We start from the raw sequence: 17,856 nt of genomic DNA on the forward strand, positions 1-17,856 counted from the left end.
AGACTCAGTTTGGTGAAGCTTTCCAAAATGCCACAAATGGCCATTTCTTTCCTTCACAATCAAAACCCAAAAATTTCAAAAAATAAGGACAAACTGGTAAAAAACCATATCTCAACAAAAAACTGTATTGGAAAACAAAATAAATATTAATTAAAAAACATGTTTACTTATAAGAATGAAAAAAATAAATGAATCTAATAACTCAAGAATATGAAAAAGTAAGGAATTGGTATGGGCAAAAGAAACATTCTCATTAATCTGTTTACTGATCATATAACAACTAAATATTAATGGAGTTGAATCTCGCCATTATTGTTCACTAATTCTAATAAATCAAAACATAAACCAACCTTTTTTTACTTAACATGATTACTAATTGCTATATTCAACGGTGGAATCGTGACATGTTCTTCTCAATGGGTAAATGTCTACTCAGAAGAAGTCATGAATTTTAAATCATTCATTTTCTTCTCATTCCCGTTCCTTATAAGTAAATGTTTAGTACCGTTTTCTCGATTGAGCCATATAATTCTATTTTTTTGTTTTGTTTCTTCTAACTGTATTTTTACACCAAACAATAATCATTTGCGTTAAGAAGAAAACACTAAAAGTACTAGTAACATACAAACTCCACTTTTAAACCTTTCATGAAGTGGTGGTTACGTGGCGGGACAAAAGAAGAGAAATGATTTTCTGCATCCGTTTATCATTAGAGAAAGAATAATACACTTGAGTGCGTGATGGTTAGGATAAAAATTAACAATAAATGCGTGATGGTTAGTAACACTTGAGTGCGGTCATTGCATAACGTGGCACAAAAAAGGTGTCATTTCAGAGCGCGGCACGTGGTTTAACATCCTGAGAGCGATGATTGCAAAAGTGAAAGCCAAAGCCTCGTGACCACCCTCCCTTCCCCTCTATCATTTGCAGTGGCGTACGGAATCAGCCGTGTAAATGTACACCCAGCCACTGACCACTCTTGGACCCGCCCGCCCCACCTCTCTCTCTCACTTAATTCTCAACCGACATTCCAACCCCCTCTCTCTTTCCTCCACTTCTTCTTCCTCACTTCAAGACCCCCAATAATCTCAATCCCTCTCTCTCTCTCTCTCTCTCCCCCCCCACTGCACAAAGGTGACTTCTCCTTCTTGTTTCTTCTCTACTTTCTGTTTTTCTTTTCCCCTGTTTTGTAGAATTTCCCGGGAACCAAACAGATTGTTCTCCCAACTCCCTTTTCACTTCCCAATTGCCGCCGCCTTATTCCGTTTAGTTGCGTGGGGTGCACGTTTTTATACAATTGTTATGCAGTTTTATTTTCTGTATTCAAATGTGATGTAATTTCTTTTCCCGAAGCGGAGTTTGGCTTTCACAAATTTGAATTTTTGTTTCGGGGAAGTGGGAAATGATTGTTTGGTTGTGTAAATTTCGTTCCTTTTTGCATAATTGAAGTTTATTTATTGTTGTTAAGACCCTAGTGCTCGGAAATTCTGACGAAAATTTTGGATTTTCCGTTTGATTTTGAAGGAATTACACGAACGGGTGAAAATGGCGGCTACCCAATTCAGAAGTGGCGCCCTCGCTAACGGATTAACCGCCGGATCCAGTGACGGTAACCCGATAACTCGAAAGTCCAGGTTTTTTAATCCATTGCACACAAGGGAAGATAGTAAGCAAGAAGTGGTAGGAAGGATTTGAGCAATGCCAATGCTGTGGGGGGATGTAATCTGTCTGCCACACGCAGACCACTGTGCTTGCCGCTAGTGACACGCCGCAGAAGACCTTGTTTTCCGGGGGTGGCGAATCAGTTGAGTTCGGATTTGGGTGTGGGATCCTTTGAGGTTGAAGGGAAGTTGGCTTTACAAGAAGAGGAAGCTCCCATAAGTGGGGGGACTGGTGACCTGTAAGACCTTATAGCCTACAGGATCTTGTTATGTGTAAATTTTTTGTTGCTTTAGCTTCTTGAAATGTTGCTTTTATTGTTCTTGTACTTGTTTTTTTTCATGATTGATGCTCTTGTTTTATTATTTTTATATCATTTTTTTTTTTAAATTGAACATGAAATAGGCGCGTTAATGGAGTTGCATGTTGCTTTTTCTGTAAAATACTTGGTACTGATCTGTCTAAGTTGAACTGCGCCTTTTACTTGCAAAGAGATTCATACGTTTGTTTTCAAATTTGATAGAGTGGGTGGTAACTGAGCATGATAGCTTTAGATAAATTTTTCTACTTTTGTTGGAAGCCTCCCAATCCCTTAGTCCCTCCCTTCGTATGTGGTTATTGATTTATAAGTGCAAGCAAGCTAATTTTGTTTATATTCACTTGATCTTGATGTATGAAGCTTATATGAGAAGTAATACTATCAATAGCTTTTGGGAATTGTCCATTTCAGCGATTCTCTAAAAATGTTATTATTATTCTTAGTTTTTAGGTGTTGGGGAGTTATCTTAAACATTGTTTTATGTTTGTTTTGGGTTAACGAGTTGAATAACATTCCTAGCAGTGAAACATATTCTCCAGATATCAAACGCGAGCTATTGATGCTTTCTTTACCTGCAATTCTGGGTCAGGCCATTGATCCATTAGCACAACTAATGGAGACTGCGTACATTGGCAATTTGGGTTTGTTTCACTCCTTTAAACGTCCTCAATGACTAAGCACTGTACAATTGATTTAAATTTGGAGCTGTTACCTAATTTTCTTTTGTTTTTCCGTAGGTTCTGTGGAATTGGCTTCAGCTGGTATTTCAATGAACATCTTTAATTATATCTCAAAGATATTTAACATCCCCCTCCTCAGTGTTGCTACATCATTTGTTGCTGAAGACCTTGCTAAGAGTGAAAGTAAAGGTTCTATTTCAGGTGAAGTTAAATTTTTGTTTTACTTCCCAGGTCATCTTTGTTTTACACATATTTGGTCGGTCTTTATGTCTAAATTAGAGCAGAGATTACTTAACATTATTTTTTTCGCTATCTGATTTCGGCTAATTCTCGTACAGAAAATGGTTATCTAGACGGTAAACCCAAACCTGTTAATGGAGTCGTTGAGAGAAAGCAGCTATCTTCAGTGTCTACAGCTTTATTGTTAGCAGTTGGGATTGGAATTTTTGAGGCCGTGGCCCTGTCTATGGGATCTGGGTTGTTTCTAAATACGATGGGCATATCATCAGTAGGTTACCTGATCTAAAATTACATCTCATACTGATTTGTTTGTCTGCTTTTTCTTATATTTTTTACATAATTATACAAACTTTCTATTTTTTGTATACATAAATGTAATTATATATATGTGAACAATTACTGTACAAGTTTCTAGGTCTTGTGCTGCAATTTACTTAATTTGGTTTTTTATTTTTGGTTGTGGGAGGAGCTCTTACATTTTCTGATTTCCCCTCTCATCTTTGACTGTTTATTTAAGGAAGATTCATATTTCCCCGAATGTCACAGGACTCACCTATGCGCATTCAAGCACAACTATTTCTTCAACTAAGAGCACTTGGTGCTCCCGCAGTTGTAGCGTCTTTGGCTCTTCAAGGAGTTTTCCGTGGATTTAAGGATACAAAAACTCCAGTACTATGTCTAGGCAAGTTTTTGGCTATATATACTTTAAATGTTCAAGTGAAAACATCCCCTTATAGATAGCAGTATGAATTTATCATGTGTGACTGCAGAAATGCCTGGTTAATCTATTGTCATCAGCATCTTGCTGAGGGGAGAGCACTGGGGAAGTGGTGTAACATTTTTTTATCCACTACAATGCTATATATTTGTGATATGTGTCCAATGGCCCTTGGCATCTTTTGATTGAATATGAAATAATCTGATGGAAAGTCTAGTTTTCTATAACGTGTAGACACACACACACGCCCCACCCGTACTATACATATAACACACAAACAAGATTGGTCTGTTATTCTTGCACAGTGTATCTACAGTCTTGTCTCCAACTTGTTGATTTCCATTTGTTTTTAATCAAGCTTGAGTGCTCCTTCCAGTTAATTAATGTATTGTTATTTGTGCAGGTATTGGTAATTTGTTAGCCGTGTTTTTGTTACCGCTCCTTATATATTATTTTCGTTTGGGTGCAACTGGTACAGCTATTTCCACTGTTATATCTCAGTATGTGATTTTCAATACATTTTCTGTAAATATTAACTTTTGTTTTCTCCGTAATTAGAAAATGAATATTATGGAATTTCTGTTTTTCAGATACACTGTCACCTTTTTAATGATCTGGTTTCTAAATAAGAGAGCTGTACTTTTGCCTCCGAAGGTTGGATCACTGCAATTTGGTGGATACATTAAATCCGGTAAGTTTTATTTCCTTTTATTTAACGTTTTACGCTCTCATCCATCTGAAAATATACAGCTTTTTTCCAGCCTTCTGATTCATTGATTTTCTTGACTATCATAGTAGTTCACTTTACTTCCGATTCAGTGCACATGTATCAGGGCAGTGTATATTAACTTTTCTTTTGTCTTTGTGTTGGTTGTTAAACTTTTTTCATTACCCCAGATATAATTCTCTCATCTACCCATTCAAAATTTGTTACCTAATATGATGTAGGTGGCTTTCTTCTTGGAAGAACTGTTGCTTGTCTTACAACCCTGACATTGGGAACATCAATGGCGGCTCGTCAAGGTCCAGTAGCTATGGCTGCTCATCAGATATGTATTCAAGTATGGTTGGCTGTATCCCTTCTAACTGATGCAATGGCTGCATCTGGTCAGGTACTGACTCTGCTGTTTTGATCATCGTAGTCTGTATCTATTGGTTTCCATATTGGTAACTCAATCAGTATGTGAAGACTAAGTATTAGTTTCACAAAAATTCACTGATATTTGTCATCTCGAATTGGGGTTTGTAAGAATTGTGTGTCTTTGTATATGGCATAGCTAAAATGTCTCATTTTGCAGGCCCTGATTGCAAGTTACTTATCAAAAGGTGAATACAAAATTGTGAAAGAAGTTGCTGACTCCGTGTTAAAGGTATTTTTTTTTTTTTTGACTTATTTGTGTTGTAGTTTTGTTATGTTGCATATGTAGTTTCTTGATTTCAAATACGATAAATTTACGTGAACGTTTTTTCAGATAGGATTGTTCACAGGTATTTCCTTGTCTGTAATTTTGGGAGTATCTTTTGGTTCTTTAGCTGCGTTGTTCACCAACGATCCTGAAGTATTAGCAATTGTTAGATCTGGTATATTGGTACGTATTCAAATTTATGCTTGTTGGCATATTAATCTAGATTTATGCAAGTGCAGATGTCTTTAACAGAGGTAATGATGTTTAATTTTCCACAGTTTGTCAGTGCTAGTCAGCCTTTGAATGCTCTAGCTTATGTTTTTGATGGCCTCCATTATGGTGTTTCAGATTTTGCATACGCAGCTCGCTCCATGGTAAGCTGCTCTCTTCGAAGAGCCGAAGTTATTCAGTCATGTCTTTATTATTACTTTGACCATGGAAGTGTGCATATTTCATTTTTTTTGTTGACAAAATTTCTATTGATCACTAGATGGTAGTGGGGGCAATATCTTCCGCATTTTTGCTATACGCTCCTTCTGTCTTTGGCCTTCATGGAGTTTGGCTGGGTTTGACTCTCTTCATGGGCTTGCGTGCAGTCGCAGGCTATGCCAGGTAATAACTTACCATGTCAAGTTTTGGTTATCATCATTAGTTGCGAATATATACTCTTTTCGATAACCAATCCAACTTTAAGTAAGTCGCTGGTTTATAACTCCCGATGATAATAAATCTAAGGCTTCAATTGCTGCTGAAATATGAATACGGCATTTGCTTATTTTAGTAGGAAAGGCAAAATGATTATTCAGATTTGTTTTTTACGTTTATCAGCATCATCACTATCTTTGTTGCTGCTTATTCGTATCTTTGTTTTTCTTCTGTTTTCCCTTCAGATATCTGTCAAAATCAGGTCCGTGGTGGTTCGTGCACAGGGATATTCAGACAGCTCAGGTTAGTCGACATTCAAAATTCTTCTCATGCTGTATTTTTCCGTTTTTATTTTTTTCGTAAACTGCAAAATATTTTCACTCAGGCTCTTGAAGGACTAGTTGGGATATGCCGATGAAGCTGTATGAAAAGTTAAATGTTGTCAGTGTCACTGTCTCATGTTTTCTTCCCTCGAAAATCTTATTTAAATTTAGAGATGCGATTATATATGAAACTATGAACATGTTTCCAGCTTTTAGAATGTGCCTAAAACCGTATAGTCCACTTCTTTTTTCAGCTGGCCACTTGAGATTGGCAAAATCAATTCGATTGAATCACATCAAAGACCGAGTATTTCCCACAAGCCGAAGAGACGTTTCAGCTGCGAATTGCACATTTGGATCAGTATTTGTATTAGTTGATTACACGATTTTATTATATTCATTGATAATTTTGGGGTACGAAAAAAGAACCTGAACATTACTTTGTATATATTCTTGTGAATTCCAGTTTACCATACCTTTAATGTGATCCTCGTGGTGAAAACGAATTCAATTGAAATCTACGCGCTCGTTTGTCTAAGCAACCTAAAATAAAACAAAAAAGACTTCGAAAACCCCTTAATACTTCAGTTTCTTCAAACTAAAGGTGACATAATTTAACCCCATTGCCTGCTCTCGTTTTGGTCGGAATATAAAATGCAAATCAGGAACAAAACTGTCATCTTAGTTAAAAGATACGCTGCCTAAATACGAACAGAAGGAAAACTAATCTTTTATTGTGTCCCTGTTGACCATTTGAAGAGGAAGCATAATCTATGGGGCCATAAAGCTCAATCAATTCAGCAAAGAGTCCCTTCTTTCTTTTGGGATTCCATCCCATGTCCTTGTACAGCTGGTCATTGTACCACAGATGAAGGGCGCCGATGCATGATTTCCGGTAGTATTGGCTGGAAGCGTATCGCTTCGCATATGCGTCCCATTTTTCCACATCTTTCTCCATCTCTTTTATGCATGGTAGCTTAAATGTGCCTCCAAGAAGCTCAGCTAGCCATCTGCATCTCATCTTGGAGCTGTATAAGTTGGAAATACTCTCGGAGAGTCCAATTACAGCTAGCTGTGGAATTCTTCCATGGAAAATCTGAGAGCTGGTAAAATTCTTTACGGGTTTGCATCTTGGTAGACTCGGTAGTTTTGTTCCACACTCCTCCAATGTTGCCCGAAGATTCAAACACAATGGGCTAAAATCCCTTTGGAAGTGTGTACTTGGAGGCAAGGAGGCCACTAATTCCAGGCAAGGAAGCCTTTTCTTCTTGAAATGTAAACATTGGCTGTAACGAAAAGGAAACAGGAATTGAACATGCTCTCTTGACACCCCAAACACCTAAAGGCAAATCAAACATACATATATATCCCAACAGTGTGTGGTGGCACCGTTGTCCACAGCAGAATGCGAGCACGGGCGTGTTTGATCTGTCAGGCTTATGACATGTGTGGCCTAATCCACAAAGATATGGCAACCCTGAAAACTTATCAATAGTGAAAAGTAGAAATCCTTATCCTGTCTTGGACCGTTGTCTTAAGACGAACACATAATTAACTTTGACGTGATAATACTTGCATTTTAAGCTCTTAAGCACTATGATTCAAACTCTTCATTTTTTTCTTTATTGAAAAATCATTCATGTGAAAATTCACTTAAAATTCCGATAATTGCAAATTCACTTGTTTCGAGAAGATGTGTGAAATTTGAAAATGACAGATTATAAATTTTAATGTTTGGCCAACTCATCTAATTTGTTGGAAAGTTTTTTGTTGCAAAGTTTTCTCAATCATATCTGATGGAACTTTTTAATCGTCAATCCAATTGTATGACATACTAGGAAGACTAAATTTAGAGACTAATTTTGCTAAGAAGACTAAATTTGGAGAATAATAATGTGTCATTAATAGAAATAAACAATTTATCAACGTTTAAGTAATAAACCAATCATCAACTTCCATGTCCTTTAATTTTCAAAACTGTCTCCAAATTTAGTTTTCCTACCATTACCCTACGAGCTATTAATGGATTATGTTATAGGATTGGTTTCCCACCAGACAAGGAAACACGTCAGTTTCCTATGGATTTTAATAGAAAATTCTTATTGGTTTTAACAAGGATTGTATGTCTATAATTCTATATGTAGTGGTCTCTGCTCTCATAGATATTACGCTCATTGTTGGACTGGAACCTATTGCGAGTCGAGCATTCTGTTTTCTGGAAGAGAGGATAAGGTTCACTAAGAGTTTTGGTGCTATGGCTTCGAGTGCTGGAGCTTTTGCAAGTGAGTTTTTCTTCTGTGTTCTTCATACATGGAAAATGGTTTTGTATCTTGTTGATTTGTGATTCATGTGTCTTGATCTTTTTTGTATATTTAGTCTAACATAGGTAATGAAAGAAACTAAACTAGGATATGAAGATCTGAATTGCATAAGCTCAACTCAGTTAATTATGAGTGAGTCAAATGACTTCATATTTATAGAGATTACATGAATATGTTTGTTACAGATTACAAGTATTTCAGATTTGCAAAACAACTAAACAGATTACAAAGAGATGTAGATAAGCTAGGACTAAACAGATTACAAAGAGATCTAGATAAGCTAGGATTGTTTAGATATCCTTTGACTGATATTTAACTACGGCAATCTGTTTGAATAGCGGGAGCTGGGATTTCAAACATAGATGACCTGGATTGCTGACTTGGCACACTTTTCGACTTGTACGGCTGATATGGTTTATCACCCCCCCCCCCCCCCCCCCGCAAGCTTAACAGGCGCTGATGAACGGGAAGCTTGGAGAGAAGATATGAGAAACGAGACGTTGAAAGGCCTTTGGTTAACAAGTTAGCAAGTTGATCTGCAGTAGCCACATATCCCACGTCAACTTCCTTCCGAACAACCTTTTCACGAACATAATGATAATCGACTTCAATACGTCTCATGCGTGCTTGATAGACTGGATTGGAAGCAACTGCTAGGGCACTTATGTTATCACACCATAGACGTGGAGGTGCAACAGATAAGTGAAGGTTGCGAAAAAGTTGTCTAAACCATGATAAAGTGGCTATTGTGTATGCTAATTGACAATATTCGACCTCTGTGCTGGACTTAGAGACACCCCGTTACTTCTTGGAACTCCATGAAATAAGATTACCCCCCAAAAAAAATACAATAGCCACCTGTGGATCGGCGATCATCAGGATCACCCGTATAGTCAGCATCGACAAAAGCTATAAGCGCCAAGGAACTGGGTGTGTAGACTAGAGCATGATCATGAGTGCCTTTTAAATATCGAAGAATTCGCTTCACTGTTGCCCAGTGACTGGTAGTGGGAGAATGCATGTATTGGCATACCTGATTTACGGCAAAGGCGATGTCTGGACGTGTGAAAAATAAGTACTGTAAAGCACCTACCACACTTCGGAATGTAGTGCCATCAGAAATAGGTTCACCCTCATATAAGCTGAGTTTACGTCCAGAAGCAGCGGGAGTGGTTAGTGGCTTTGCATCAGCCATATTTGTCCTCGTGAGAAGATCAAGAATATATTTGGACTGAGATAAGTACATGGCTTGAGAAGTACGCTTTATTTCCATCCCCAGAAAATAACTTAAAGGACCTAGATCCTTCATAAAGAACATATTGCCGAGTTGTGCAATTAGACTGGAAATTTGTGAAGTATCATTTCCTGTAATAAGAATATCATCCACGTAAATTAATAAGTAGACCACAGTTTTCCCGTTGAAGAATGTGAAAAGGGAAGAGTGGGCAACGGAAGCAATGAATCCCAAGTCTTCAAGATGATGGGAAAAACATTGAAACCAGGCACGAGGTGCTTGTTTCAAGCCGTATAATGACTTGCGTAAATGGCAAACATGAGAAGGAAATTGAGGATCAACAAAACCTGAAGGTTGACACATGTAAACTTCCTTAGCTAGTGTTCCATAAAGGAATGCATTGTGGACATCAAGTTGTCGAATGGGCCATTGATAGTGTAAAGCAATGGACAATATCATACGAATGGTGGCATGAGTCACAACAGGACTAAATGTTTCACTGTAATAAATACCTTCTTGTTGATGAAATCCATTGGCAACAAGACGAGCTTTATATCGCTCAATGGAACCATCAGATTTTCTTTTAATGCGATAGACCCATTTATTCGGTAGTATATTCATTGATGGTTGAACGGGAACGAGAGTCCATGTTCCGGTACGTTGCAAGGCATTGAACTCGTCCGCCATAGCTATTCTCCATTCAAGAGACTTATTGGCCTGGGAAAAACAAGTCGGCTCAATAATATCGTTAGCTAAAACAGTGTGAAAGCTATATTTAGGATTGGGTTTCCTTATGCCATCCTTTGCTCGAGTGATCATTTGATGACCAATAGAAGTAGTTGGTAAACTTGCATTCACAGGTAAGAGTTCTAGGATAGGTGCTACGGCAAGGGTAGGAGAGGGTGTTGGGGTGTGCATTTGAGGTAATGGTTGAGTTGGTGTTGTAGTTGGTGAGTTTATGGAGAGAGATGATGGCTGAGGTGGGGTTTGTTGAGATGGGACAGGTGGGGTGGTTTGAGGAGTGTTAATATGAGTAGGATTGGAGTGAGGCGGTGGAGTCAGTGGAGGATAAGGTTGAAGAGATAAAGGGTATGAATCAATATGTAGGATAGGGGAAACTGTTGATGAATTCGTAGCCATAGTAGGAGTGGTTTCTTTAAATGGAAAACACTTCTCATAAAAAATAACATGGCGAGAAAGAAAAATGCGACCTGTGGACAAATCTAAACACCGATATCCTTGTTGGTTTAAGGAATAACCTAAGAAAACACATTTTTTTTGGATCGAAATTCAAGTTTGTTTGTGTTAAAAGTTCGAAGATATGGAAAACAAACACAACCAAAAACTTTTAAAAAATCATATTGAGGAGGTTTTGAAAACAATTTTTGAAAAGGACTCTCATCACCTAAAACTTTGGTTTGTAGCCTATTAATTAGATAAGTGGCAGTATGAAACGCCTCATCCCAAAAAGAGGTGGGACAGAGGCATGATCAAGTAATGTTAACCCGGTTTCAACTAAATGACAATGTTTTCTTTCAGAAATTTCGTTTTGCTCAGGGTGATGAGGACATGTAAGACGAGGATTAATCCCATGATTAGCGAAGAATTGTTTGAAATGATTGTTTACAAATTCTCCTCCTCCGTCAGATTGAAACAATTTGATGGTTGTGGTAAACATATTTTCAACAAGCTTTTTAAATTACACAAATGTAGCAAACACATCCGATTTTAATTTAAAAGGAAATAGCCAAGAGTAACGAGAAAAATCATCAACAAACACAACATAATACTTAAAACCATTCATTGAATAAGTGGGAGAAGTCCATACATCAGAGTGAATAATTTCTAATGGAAAAGAGGAAACAGAAGTAGACAAACTAAATGGTAACTTATGGCTTTTACCTAGGGGACATGAGTGGCAAAAGTCAGGAGTTACATTACCGCTAAGTGTTAATTTATTTCTATTAATTAAAAACTTCAAAACATTTGATGATGGATGCCCTAATCGAGAATGCCACATAGTATTTGACACTCTACTTCCTACAAATGCATGGACACCACTGTTATTTGATGAGACATTTGAAAAAGGGTAGAAACCATTCCTACTCCAGTCGTGGAAAAAGGGTCTTCCCCGTGTGAAGATCCTGGACATGATAAGAGGTAGGGTAAAGTGTTAGGGAGCAGTTGTTATCATTGGTAAATTGATGGATTAAAATGACATTAGTATAAGCATTAAGGCAAAGTAAGGTATTGGGAAGGTTAAATGTATGGTGTGGTGTGTGAATGCAAGAGGAACCAATATGAATGATATCCAAACCTGTTCCACCCACGACTCCGTTGACATGATCTGTGTCGGTGTAAGGACGTGGATTATTAACTTGTCCAGGGTCATTGGTGATGTGCGCATTTACGCCGGAGTCAAATAGCCAATTTTGAACTGCAGGAGCTGAGGCAGAAGACAATGGTGCCGCAGCAGCAAAGGCTTAGAGTTTGGGTGCTGGAACACGGCCTTCATAAGCCATGTTTAAGCGATTGTAGCAATCAATCGCAGAATGACCAGGACGGCGAAAAATTTAGCAGTGTATGTGTCCAGAAGAATTACCAAAAGGAGGAGGAGCACCAAGAACTCCATCATTGACAGCACGGAACTGAGCTCCAAGATGATGATTTGGATTGGCAGGCATGTACTGATTTCTCATATTTGGTGATGAGCCACGTCTTTCAAAAGAAGATGAAGAGAACGTTCCACGACCACGATAGCCGTGGCTGCCACCATGACCACCTCGAGTGGCAGCGAGAGCTGTGGGTCTAGTTTCTACAACAAATGAGCAGTGCATCTTCTGCCTGCGTTCAACGCCTAGGAGAAGGGCTTCAAGTGCACTGTAGCTGATGGCTTCCTCACAAGCTTGAGCGGAGGAAACTGTACTTTCATATGCTAGGCCAACATTGTTAAGTATAACAGCAACTAAATCCTAATCGAATATAGGAGCACCAGAGAGTGACAATGTATCGGCAAGACAATTTATTTTATCCAAAAAATCAGATATGGAAGAATCACCTCTATGAGTATTCATTAACTCACTACGAAGCTGGAGAAGACGATCGGTGGATTGAGAGGCATATCTCTCACAAAGAGTGGTCCAAGAAGAATGGGAACTAGTCTTCTCAATCAAGGTTGCTAGTACAGTAGGATGAACGGACGAGTTGATCCATGACATGACCATGGCATCTTGTTGTAACCAGGTGTCAAAATCAGGATTCACCAAGTCGGTGACGTTGCCAACATCATCTTTCAGGAATGCAGGCGGGCATTTGCTTGTTCCATCCACAAAGGAAACAAGATTTCGGCTTCGAAGCAAGGGTAACATCTGGGCATGCCAAAGGGGATAGTTCGTACGATCTAATTTGATCGTAAGAAAATTGGAAGCATTGGGTAGAACAGGGAGAGGAGATTGGGTTGCCATTTGAGTGAGGAGAGAAAAAAAAAACTTCACCAAAACTTCAACACAAAAGCTTCAATACCAAAGCTTCAACGCAAAAGCTTTAACACCAAAACTTCACCCACAAAGGTTCAACTCTCAACTACAAAGCTTGAACACCAAAACTTCACCTACAAAGGTTCAACTCTCAACTATAAAGCTTCAACATCAAACAAAGCTTCATCAATGGAGAGCAACTACAATTCTCAAAAGCTTCACACACTCTTAATCAAGATAGTGTGAAGCAAAATCAGTTTATGGTGCCCAACAAAGCTTTAACACAAAAGCTTCACCTACAAAGCTTCAACACAAAAGCTTCACCTACAAAACTTCAACATCAAAGCTTCATCCAATAAAAAAAAATAAAAAAAAAACATTTTCGAAAATTCAAAAAATCGAAAATTAAAAAAAATAAAAAAGGAAAGAAAGAAAGAAAGAAATGAGCCTAGGCCTCCCTTTCTTTGGGCCTAACAACTTTCATACCAAATATATATGAAGGAGGAGTTTTGGGCAACCACTTAGAAAGGAAAATGGTGAAGTTTTGTTTGGAAAATTGCTTACTAGCAAGACACCTCCCTCGACTGGAGACTTGGGGGACTCCTACCATATACCACTACACCTTGGTACTCAGAAATTTCACGACTACTCAGTGCCTTGGATTTTTCAAGTCCCCAACCGAAAAGTTTTCCTCACTCAAGAAATTAAGGGAGCACTACTTCAACCTACAGGGTCCACCCACGAAGTTTCAACAAGCAAACTTCAACAAAATAAAAAATCCAAGCTCGACATCATTGCTCTAATTGAAGAGATCGAGAAGCCTTAACAGCCTTTTGCTAACACCGTTGTCGAAGAACAAAGCTTAGCCATACCACATCTACTACTTTGTCAAACAGCAAAAGTATCCCATATCATCAGGATCGAACATACTCCAGGTTTGACGGACTTGTTTTAATCCTCAAATTCTGGAGTCGGCTCGCTCCTTTGGAGGAAGCCAGAAAACCCTCCAGCCCAATTCAAGAATACACCTGTGGAAAGTTAAGTACAACAAAGCATGTGTTGATTCGTCCGTCTTCTCCAAAAACAAGAGTACCACATATCATCTCTTCTCCCTGTTTCTTCTCTTTATCCTTGTTGCTGAATGAGAGACAGGGAGAATGAGTACAATCAGCTAGAACCCAAGATCAACCTACCGATCTGAGATTGATTGCTTGGAACCTTGATTGCTTACCTTGTCTGTCACCTCCTTCGGCAGATCTCCTCGCTTAGAGACTTGGGGGACTTCTACTATATGGTTTGTATCGCACTTGACCAAACCCGAAACTACAAGTAAGCTTCAAATGAAAATGATACATTACCTTGTGTGTCAACGCCAACTAAAGATACCATTCCTGGATGAAGGAAAAGTACTTACAAGAAAAGATGCCACATCTACTTACAGGATAGAGAAGGCAAGTGAATGCGACACCACACTTCGGTACTTGGAAGTTTCGTGATTACTTAATGGCTTGGATCTTGCAATTCCCAACCGAGGAGCTTTCCTCACTCGGGAACTTAGGGGAGCACTGTTTGTACCATACTTGACCAATCCCGAAACTACTAAGCACCGGTCAACAGTATACCGTCAAGGACCTACAGGACTTTTCCTCCAACCAGAAGGCCAATCACAACGCGACACATGTCGGTATCAGAGGCCAATCATAGGGCAACACGTGTCGATATCAGAGGCCAATCACAACACGACACGTGTCAATGTCAGAACAAAGCTAGAAACTCTCTTCTATAAAAGGGGATCATTCTCCCACAATAACCCCTAATGTCATTTATACTAAACTATTCACTAGAACTCACTAAAAGAAAGCTTGAACCTATGTATTTGTGTAAACCATTCACAATTAATGAGAACTCCTCTACTCCGTGGACGTAGCCAATCTGGGTGAATCACGTACATCTTGTGTTGTTTGCTTCCCTATCTCTATTCATTTACATACTTATCCACACTAATGACCAGAGCAATCTAGCGAAGGTCACAAACTTGACACTTTCTGTTATACCAAAGTCCTCACCGATTTTGTGCATCAACAACTTTATTAATTCTATTTAATAAAATCTTTATAAATTTTTTTTGTTTTCTTTATTGAACAAATAATATTATCTACACTAAGGTAAAAAGGTGAGTTTAGCCTCACAATGGATATAATCGATAACTGGAGGGCCGGCCTTTTAGCTAGTGAACATCACCCACCTGCTTAGGGCCAGCCCTTAATTATTCCAACTCTATACTTTAGATTTTACGCCTTTTCGGCTTTATTCATACTTCATCTATAACAACATATATATTGCACATCATGTTTTAATCATAAATAGGTACATCAAGACAAGTGTTTGACCATTTTCGACAAACTGAATTAGAAAAATATCTCAGTTTTTCTTCTCCGAGAACTTAATGTGAGCTCCATCCCCGAATGCCAACATAGGCCTTCGAGAAATGTGTACGCCCTTGATTGTTGTCCACCTATGTACATCAGAAATTGAAAAGATGATTTAGCTCTGCCAAAAACCATGTAGGCATAAACTAGAATTGCTACTTCTGGTGAGATGCTGAGATTAAAATAAGAGGGGAGTGGTGATATATACCCATATCTGGTGACCAAAACATGGAGAAAGGTGGACAAGTATGCTCTGCTGAACTCGGCCCCTGCACATTGCCTTAATCCGCCACCAAACGGCATGAAGTACTTAGATATTACAAGGGAGTCAAGGTCCTAATGCCATACAAAACATAAACATGCATAAACAAAGTTAGCTGTGAGAGTGTTTTGTGATTGCAATCAGATTCTACCAAAAATTGAAGTTATTGTTGAGAATTAAGTTGCATACTAGCTTAATATTGAGCTGCAGATGACAATCCTGCAGAAAGAAGCTGAAGAGAATACTGAGATCGAAGAGATGAAGAACTTGTCATTTTTAGTAGTAGCCGTTAGACTTAAATATGTAACAGCTAGTTTAATTTCTATTTTTAAAAACCTGCACAGCTGTTATTCTTATCTGTCTAGGATTGTATTGTGTTATTTGATCCTCTCCAAGTGGAAGGATCGTAGCCTTCGATGGCCTAAATCGCTGGAGATCAGTCTTTGCTCCCTAAAAAATAGGATTTGAGCATTTGACTGATTTAGGGATATAGGCTTGTATATTCTCTCTTGGATTTTTATTGAAGCATACTGAACATTCTCTATCCTCTGCGTTCATTCTCTTCTCTACAATATTTTGTCATAAAGTTTCAATCTTTGTGTTTTTAATCAACCTAACATGATATCACAGCTTTAGGTCTGATTCCAAAAGAGGGGCGTAAACTGTGAGTGAGGATCTTCCTTGAAAATTCCCAGAAGGGATAAATGTGGTTCCTTTATTGGTTGGTTTATTGATACTCACTGAGAAATGGTGGGTTCAAGTTCTTCTAGTGGAGATTCAAGAAGTCCACTGTTCGATGGTGCAAATTACGATTTTTGGGCTGTCAAAATGGAGATTGTCCTCATAGTGCATGATCTATGGGATGTGGTAGAACTTGGAGTACAACCGTAGCCAATTCTCAAAGAAGAAGAAGGCTCTAGAGATGAAGAAATTGAGGTTGAGCACGTTCCAATCGAAGCACCCATCATCTCCAGAGAAGACAGTGAGCTGAGTCTTATTCAAGGAGCAATAACAAATGAGCTTTTTCCTCGCATCAGAAATGAGAAGACTGCGAAAAGGGCTTGGGACATTTTGAGAAGAGAGTTCAGAGCAAATAAAAAGGTAAAAGTTGTAAAACTTTAAGCAGTTAGGGCTGGTTTTGAGTATATGAGAATGACAGAAGGTGAAACCCTAGATGATTATTTGGCTACTTGGTGAATTGTGAATAATCTGAAGTCACTTGGTGAAGATGTGCCTGAAAAAAGGATTGCGCAAAAACTATTGATGAGTCTAAGTAGGAGGTATAAGTCCATTGTGTCAATCATAAAGGAAACTCGAGATCTAGATGCCATTAGAACTGAAGAAGTCATTGCATCTGTCAAGGTCTATGATAAAAAATAAGACTTGCATGATGAAAGGGATAAGTTAACAGGAACTGAAAGAGCTTTTAGCAGTCTCAGAGTTGGCAACAACCAAGTTACTGGAACTTACAAAGGTTCACAGAATAGGCAAACTCAGAAGTGGCTATAAGAAGGGAACAAATTGGTCTTAAGGTGGAAATTGGAACAATAACAATGGTTCAAGCTGGAACAACAACCCTAGAGGAAATTGGAACAATAAAATCAATTCACAGTACAAGCAAGGGAGTAGTAGTCAAAGTGGTGTGAAACCACAGTGCTAAGTCTGTGGGAAATACCATTTTGGTGTGCATATACAAAGGAAAAGCCAAGTGTGGAAAGTGCAACCGGTTTGGTCATATTGCAAAGGACTGTGATAGTACAAGCAAGTAGCCAACTGCACAAAGGAAGAAGAAGTAACCACATGAACCATGTTCTGTGCTTGTCACTCAACTTTAATTGCACAAGATAGAGCTGCATGGTTTGTGGACAGTGCCTGTAGCAATCATATGACCTCTAAAGAGTTTGTGTTGATAAACATTGATAGATTTGTGACATTTAAGGTTAAAATGGGCACTGGAGATCTTGTACAAGCTACTGGAAAAGGCACTCTTGTATTTGAAACTAAGCATGGAAAAAGATACATAAATGAGGTGTTGTTGGTTCTAGGTTTGGATGAGAACTTACTGAGTGTAGGCCAGATGATGGAGCATGGATACTATATTTTATTTGGGGGTAATATGGCAGTGATCTTTTATGATTGTAGCC

At 38.5% G+C, this 17,856-nt stretch overlaps 1 protein-coding gene across 11 annotated transcripts; it reads left to right on the top strand.

Annotated features, from left to right (window-relative positions):
- Positions 1–828: 828 nt before the first annotated feature.
- On the top strand, positions 829–6,507 carry LOC137729417 (protein DETOXIFICATION 45, chloroplastic). 11 transcript variants are annotated; one of them, XM_088677978.1, is made up of 16 exons: positions 829–1,134; positions 1,525–1,900; positions 2,501–2,619; positions 2,716–2,859; positions 2,997–3,166; positions 3,445–3,580; positions 4,020–4,116; positions 4,207–4,307; positions 4,565–4,728; positions 4,915–4,986; positions 5,089–5,205; positions 5,301–5,396; positions 5,513–5,634; positions 5,913–5,970; positions 6,053–6,089; positions 6,245–6,507. In XM_088677978.1, the coding sequence occupies exons 3-15, from the start codon at positions 2,538–2,540 to the stop codon at positions 6,083–6,085; spliced, it is 1,392 nt and encodes a 463-aa protein (XP_088534104.1). In that variant the 5' UTR covers positions 829–1,134; positions 1,525–1,900; positions 2,501–2,537; the 3' UTR covers positions 6,086–6,089; positions 6,245–6,507. The 11 variants fall into 11 exon arrangements, with proteins under 11 accessions (XP_088534104.1, XP_088534101.1, XP_088534105.1 ...); XM_088677975.1 differs by having other exon boundaries at positions 861–1,134; positions 6,053–6,108; XM_088677979.1 differs by having other exon boundaries at positions 861–1,134; positions 6,053–6,105.
- Positions 6,508–17,856: the final 11,349 nt, after the last annotated feature.

This window comes from Pyrus communis, chromosome 10 (assembly GCF_041283825.1).
Source record: "Pyrus communis isolate YQ-2024b chromosome 10, ASM4128382v1, whole genome shotgun sequence".
Classification (NCBI taxonomy): Eukaryota; Viridiplantae; Streptophyta; class Magnoliopsida; order Rosales; family Rosaceae; genus Pyrus; species Pyrus communis.